The sequence below is a fragment of the Cebus imitator genome, unplaced genomic scaffold (assembly GCF_001604975.1).
Source record: "Cebus imitator isolate Cc_AM_T3 unplaced genomic scaffold, Cebus_imitator-1.0 Scaffold148, whole genome shotgun sequence".
Lineage (NCBI taxonomy): Eukaryota > Metazoa > Chordata > Mammalia > Primates > Cebidae > Cebus > Cebus imitator.
In genome coordinates, this window is record NW_016107463.1 from 414,893 (window position 1) to 422,431 (window position 7,539).

Below are 7,539 nucleotides of genomic sequence, written 5' to 3' on the forward strand. Positions count from 1 at the left end.
GCAACCTCCGCCTCCTGGGTTCAGGCAATTCTCCTGCCTCAGCCTCCTGAGTAGCTGGGATTACAGGCACGCACCACCATGCCCAGCTAATGTTTTGTATTTTTAGTAGAGACGGGCTTTCACCATGTTGACCAGGATGGTCTCGATCTCTTAACCTCATGATCCACCCGCCTCGGCCTCCCAAAGTGCTGGGATTACAGGCTTGAGCCACCGCGCCCGGCGTGAAGATCTTGATAGAGATATTTCCAGAGGTTTTATGATTCTTATTTCCCTGTTTCTTCAATAATTCCCAAGTAATTTATGGGTATGATTTGTCTATAAACAAGTGGCTTATTTTGATGTGTTTGCTTTTACCACTCTAAATTTTGAACATAATTTGTATAAAAAATTCTGTTGGGTCTCTCTGCCCCCAGATGACTTCCTTTGCTATTAGATAATATGAAAATCCTTAAGATCAATTTCCCTCTCACTTGCAATGTGATGGTAATAAACTCTTCTGTACTGAATACTGTCCCAGAAACTGCGGCCAGAAAAACTCAGGTTTGATGCCTGCCCTCAAACATGCTAGAATTTGAAATCCCACCTCAACATCATCACAACAAACTCTTCTTATTGGTTATAAAAGCTGCTTTTCCACTTAAAAGATTTCCTTTGTGGTTAATGAAATGCTCTAGTGGAATTGTTAGTCTTTCATTTGCTTTTATAATACCAACTCTTTGGTTTTTAGTTAGCCACAAGCCTATAGGCTAATTGAATCTTGTCTTACGGTTCCTATCCGCCCAACCACAGAAGTATCATGAAAGAATTTCGGTGCAAACACGGAGACATTCAGTATTTATGAAAGTTTCATTAGTACATTTTTCGTAATTATAGCTCATCAGTATTTGTTAGCTCTGTGGTTTTATATTGCATATAAGCATGGTCTAAATCATCTTTTGTTTCTTTTTTCTTTCCCTTCTTCTTCAAATGAACATGTGGAAACAGAATACACAGTAAGTTTCATTTAATTATTTTTAAACGTTTCGTCTATGATCAGTGGAGTAATTGGAGTATCTCTTGTATTACTTATCAATGTAGTAAGTTTTAAAAAGAGGAATAATTCAGAGTCAGAAATGTTTCATTGTAAGCTATTAAGCATTGTTAGTTATATATGATGCAATAATTTGAATGTTCTGATTTGTTCAAGATATGAATCCTAACTTAAAGTGCCTTGATAGTCACTTCACATAATTAACTTTTGCTTGTAATTTTTAAATAGCTTGACTGCTTTATTGGTTATAGTTCCCTACAATAGAAGAACACTTTCTAGCAATGTGATATTAAAGAGATGTTGTTAGTTATTGATATAGAAGGTGGGGCTTTTACTCATGGGCTGTGTCTTGATTCCTTTTTGGAGAAGCTTGGCAGTGAAGAGACAGATGTGAGAACTATTTTGCACGTCAGAGATCTGGGTTGGGCAGCTCTGTAGCTTGATAAAATTACTTCTTTACCTAAGAGCCTCTAGGGTTATTACTTAGACTTAAAAAAAAAAAAAGAGAGAGCCTATAACATCATTGTGTTGTGGTATTTTCATTTAGATCATTTTCCCCAGCAGCTAACAGGTCAGCCTATCACAACAAGAAAATAGTTATGATTTTCTTTTTTCTTCTTTGAGATGGAGTCTTGCTCCATCACCTAGGCTAGAGCACAATGGCATGATCTCAGCTCACTGCAATTTCCACCTCCCGGGTTCAAGCCATTCTCTTGCCTCAGCCTCCCAAGTAGCTGGGATTACAGGTGTGTGCCACCACACCTGGCTAATTTTTTTATTTTTGGTAGAGATGAGGTTTCACCACGTTGGCCAGGCTGGTCTCGAACTGCTAACCTCAGGCAATCCGCTCACCTGAGCTTCCCAAAGTGTTGGCATTACAGGCATGAGCCACCGTGGCAGGCCAATAGTTATATATTTCCAAGTTGTGTTAAGAGTTGAGTTTTTTATTTCAATCCAAATAGCCAAAGTAAAGAGAGGTGGTGAGAGAAATGGAACAAAATGATTTGTCATGTCTGCGCAGGAGAAGCATGGTACCTGACACATCATAGGTGTTTGATCCATAGTTATTGAATGGTAGAATGAATGCATGAATTCTAGATAGATAAATGGCCCCAGCACAGGCTTCGGAGTCAGAGATATGTCGTCTGGTTTTGCCACTCACTGGCCAGAATTCCTAAGCAATTGGCTCCCAACTGCCAGCTCTTCAATTCATGCTGGTCCTTGAATATGTTCTCACCTATCCTCTGCAGAATGAAGAAAACACAGGAATAGTATTCAGAGTTTTTCATAACATTAAATGTATTTCATCCAAAGTGCTGTTGGTAATTATATTCCATCAAACTCGGGTATTAAAATATCTTTTCTTTTTTGAAATGATAGGAATATATATAGTATTTCCCCCTACAATGTCCCTAACTTTGAAAAAAGAGGCAATTTTATGGCAAATTGCAAATCTAAAATTTTAGAAGTAGAGGAACCACTGCTCTAGGACGAACATCTTCGCTTTTCTGAACCCAAGTTTCCTGTTTTCTGAAATTAGAAGAACCTCTCCTTCCTAGAGATATTAGCAGAAGGCTTCAGTGGTCTACCTTTGAATTGGAAAATATTTTCTCTAGATGGTGATATTGTAAATGTTTTCTGTTTTGTGAGTCACACAGTCTCTGTCTCTGCAAAGCAGCCTTAGATAGTATGTAAACAAATTAGCATGGTCCTATTTACCCAGGCAGCAGGTCAAATATGGACCCCAGGCTACTTTGCCAACACTAAATATAATGCATAGAAAGCTGTTAGCATACTGCCTGTATACAGCAGGCAATTAAATGGTTCCCTACCACCAACACCACCCCCTAATTCCATTGCTTCTAGCAACTGCATAATCATCAGGAGATAGACTTTGGGCCGGGCACAGTGGCTCACACCTGTAATCCCAGCCCTTTGAGAGGCTGAGGTGGGTGGATCACTGGAGGTGAGGAGTTCCAGACCAGCCTTGCCAACATGATGAAACCCACTTCTCTACTAAAAATATATTAAAAAAAAAAAAAAGGGAAGAGAGAGAAAAGTTAGTCGAGCATGGTGGCAGGCACCTGTAATCCCAGCTACTTGGGAGGCTGAGGCAGGAGAATCACTTGAATCCAGGAAGAGGAGGTTACAGTGAGCTGAGATCATGCCACTGAACTACAGCTTGGGCACCAGAGCGAGAGTCCATCTCAAAAATAAAAGAGTAAAGTCAACAGTCATTTATTAGGTATCAATGATGTACAAGACATCATGCTAGATGGCATAGCAGCGATTATCTCTGCCATTTGGGGTCACAATCTGATTGGAAATAACTGGACATTCCAGTCAAAGTCTAGAGGTCACCAGCAAGTCCTGGGCTTTTCTGGAGGCAAGAGGGGACTTAGCCAAGGAAGCAAGCTGGCCTCAGACCTGTCCACTGGGCTGGATAAGCTCTGAGCTGAGCTGCCAGCAGAGATTCAGACCAGAGGGCAGAATCAATGGCTCTGGGAAATCCACACAGATAAGCAGTTGCAATGTGAAAGGAAGGGTGCTGGCCTCTGAATTGGGACCTTGAGTTTCAGGGAAGGGCTACAGTCCCCAGTGTGGGAGACAGGAAGAAAAGTACACAGCACTCAGGCAGGTTACTCAGTATCATGCTGTTGGGGAGATAAGATTGTCAGCCTTATTAAGTGAAAATACAGAATGTCCAGGTAATGTTGAATTTTCAGATAAACGATAAATAATTTTTAGTATAAGGATGTCTCTTGGCCGGGTGTGGTGGCTCACGCCTCTAATCCCAGCACTTTGGGAGACCGAGGTGGGCGGATCACGAGGTCAGGAGTTCGAGACCAGCCTGACCGCCATGGTGAAACCCTGGCTCTACTAAAAAAAAAGCAAAGAAAGAATGTCCCACATGTTGCATGGAGCATAATTATGCCAAAAGATGGTTGTCTCATATTTTTCTGCCAACCTGATGGGAGAGATGGTGGTGTGGAAGAACTGGTCTCAGAGACTCAAGTACAGAAATCGGTCATGAGAACAGGGCACGCTGGTGGGCCAAGGGAAGGGAGGGGACCGAAAGTATGTAACGCAGGAACCCATCCTGCAATTGACATGCCATAATAACTCTAAGGCCAGACCACAGATTCAGCCATCTGGCCTGAATCTCTGCTGGCAGCTCAGCTCAGAGCTTGTCCAGCCCAGTGGACAGATCTGAAACCAACAATCAAAGGCGCTGATGGAACCACTCCGAGAGCCTTCCTGCCTCAGTTGGGATTGGCTCAGGACATGGAATGGAACGAGCTAGGCAGAGCTGGGAAAAATTAAGTGGGAGCATATGAATGCATAACTGTCAGCATTTCATAGAAGACCTGTGTTGCATGTAAGTGTTAGAGTTGAAGTGCGAACGGAAAGGATTGTAGGAAGGAGACAGAGATTCTGCCAGGGAGAAATAGGAGGAGGTTTCTCAGAGAAGGTTGCATTTGGGCTGGACCTGAAGGGACAGTAGAACTTCCCCTGGAGAGGCCTGTTCTGTCTTAGCTCACGTTGGTCTAATGAAACACCACAGACTGGGGGGCTTAAGCAACAGACATTTATTTATTTATTTCTCACAGTTGCAGAGGCTGAAAGTGCTGGCCGACTGGGTTCCTGGCAAGGGCCATCTTCTTAATCACATGGCCATCTTCTTTCTATGCCCTCACATGGCAGAGACAGGGCAAGTTCACTGGTCTCTTCTTTTAAGGGCACTAATCCCATGATGAGGACCCCACCCTCGTGACCTCATCTGCACCTGATTAGGTCCCAAAGTCCCACCTGCAAACACCATTGCATTGGGGATTAGGGCTTCAACATAGGAATTTGGGGGAGACAGTTCAGTCCATAGCATGCTCCTAGTCCCAGTGGGCAAGCGATAGAGGTGGATCCTGGCCACCTGGACACAGGTTGTGGTGTTTTCAATGTCAGGTCATGGTCTAGATTTAATTCCCTCTGAGGAGGTCACATTGTTCCTGGCTAGTTCACTTTCATTTTCCATGCCAAATATAGGACAGCTTTTCTTTCCATCTCCCTGGTGACCAGGGGATCTGGATTTTTCCCTCTGGCTCTAGTGCACTCCTCCGGGCCTGCAGTGTGCGTTTTGAAGCTGCCACCCTTCGACTCAGACTCAGCCATGTTCTCACGCTCTCTGCCCACGACAGTGCTGGTGGCAGAGCCCACCCTGGACTCTGGCTACAGAGTCTGCTCCCGGGATTTATGACATGCTTTCAATTGCCTTCGTCTTTTTTTCCTGTTTTAAATGCATTTGAGTTGTGCTCTTTATCCCTTGATCTTTTAATCCTAAATACCTCTTCTTGCTGTCTTTCCCAAGCTCCGTAGTTCCTGTTTTGTGCCTCAAAGCAAAACTTCCCAAGTTCAGAGCCTCAATAAGGGTCACAGTGCCCTTCCCTTCCTCAGAGAGGCAGCCCCTAGGGCTCGAAAGCCTCCAAACCAATACCTCTTCTTGGAAAGCATTAGGCCAGAGCACGAGATGTCTACACTAGGATCCCCTAGGTCTTATATCTGACTATTTAGCCTGTTACTCAGACCTCATGCTGCCCTCCTTCGTGACAAAGCCCAGACAAGGAAACCTTCTATTTAGGGCCATCTGGGGCTTCAACACTATCACAATTTTCAAGACATAGGAGCTTTTTCATCCCTGTGAGTGACTGCGTGTGTTTAGAATTATGTGGAAATGCCATTTGCCCAGGAAGTGGGAAAAGCATCTTTAGCTTGCTTATGGAAAAAAAAAAAAAATCTTAATTATACAGTATACAAAGAACAACACAACGACAATTTTACAGAGGACAGACCATTCAACCAGTTCTTCAGAGCTGGCAGGTTCTTCTGAAGTTAGTAAAGGCTGCAAAGAAAGGTGCATGAGGAGACTGGCTGCCTTCCAAAGGAGTTGATTTTGTTTTTCTAGAGCTAAAAAAAAAAGTCTGCGCTTTCAGATGAGCATAACTCAACAGCATCAATTCAGCCTCAGTCCTAATGAAGAACAAAGGATTTTCTTCTTGTTTGCAGGAATTTGAAAACTGAAGTTATAGGAAATTGATAGCAGTGACCTAGAATATACAGTTGGTATATGTATTTTGCTGCCGTGACCACCCCTCCCTACCAGCATCTCTCTTAATAAGCATCCGCAAAAGAGGAGAAATGGGATGCATCTTTGTGTTCGTTAGAATGACAGAAGCAAAGGCAGGTGGGTTGTCAGAGCTACCTAACATTTTAATTATTTAGATGAAAGAGGTGGAAAAATAAATCACAACAGACCAAAGAGAATGAAATGACTCGAATGAGAACCTCAAATCGTATTGAGCCACTGTGAGAGATGAGATTGCTCGGGCTGGTTTGGAAGAGCTGAGAACAAGGGGAAAGGCTGCTCACAGCTGAGAGTCTGTCGTCAGTCACCCCAGGTGAACCTGGGTTATCTGCCCAGGAGTGGCCATGGGGAGATTGAGGTATTTTTCTGAAAGCCGCTAAACTGCTGGGATAGGAATTGCACTCACACTCTGGGCCTTATCAAGCTCCCTCAGTAATCCGAAGAGCTGATGGGTGCTGTGTTTATAGACCAGTGACCTCCATTCCTCACAAGCCCCGTCTCCCTTCTAAGCCTTTCTTCCCCCCGCCTTCCACTGAGTCCCAGCCAAGGGCCAGTACAAACGACTGTATTCCATAACTGGGAACACAGGGACAAGTCCAGGGAAGATTATGTTTATTACACACACCTCTAGGATTGGGCTTGTTTAGAAGGAAATTAAAGAACAAAACCTGGCCGTCTCATCTATGATGTAAGCTAAGAGAGTGAAAGTCCCTAAGAGTCCCTTCTTTGAGGCCATGGAATCAGGTGTTAGCTGGTTAGGAAATAACTTTTATCTATGTATCACAATTAACCCTGGGTATCTAGTGCAGTACATAATTTTTTTAGACAAAGGGAAGTATCCTTTCTTTAGGGACCAGGCCAAAGGAACACTCGTCCAGTTGGGGGCACTAATGAGCAAGGCAGCAATTAGGCTTAGGCCTGAAAAGGACCCTTACAGAGAAGACAGTAAGACCAGGTGAGGTAGCTCACGCCAGTAATCCCAGCACTTCGGGAGGCCAGGATAGGTGGATCATTTGAGGTCAGGAGTTCGAGACCAGCCTGGCCAATGTGACAAAACCTCATCTCTACTAAAGATACAAAAATTGGCTGTGCATGGTGATGCCTGCCTATAATCCCAGCTACTCGGGAGGCCACCTTGAACCCCGGAAGCGGAGGTTGCAGTGAGCCGAGATCATGTCATTGCATTCCAGCCTGGGTGAGAGAACAAGACACTGTCTCAAAAACAAAAAAGAAAATCAAAGAAGATTATGTGAGACCGGTGTCATGACAGAGCCAGAACGACCAAGCTCAACAATCTTTTTTTTTTTTTTTTGAGACGGAGTTTCACTCATGTTACCCAGGCTGGAGTGCAATGGCGCGATCTCGGCTCACC

At 43.8% G+C, this 7,539-nt stretch overlaps 1 protein-coding gene across 2 annotated transcripts in view; it reads left to right on the top strand.

Moving 5' to 3' along the window:
- PITPNC1 (phosphatidylinositol transfer protein cytoplasmic 1) overlaps window positions 1-7,539 on the top strand; it is a 324,051-nt gene that overhangs the window by 181,668 nt on the left and 134,844 nt on the right. For both annotated transcript variants that reach the window (XM_017542838.2, XM_017542836.2), the window contains exon 4: window positions 985-992. In XM_017542838.2, the coding sequence (XP_017398327.1) occupies window positions 985-992 (8 nt within the window). The remainder of the gene's footprint in view (window positions 1-984; window positions 993-7,539) is intronic.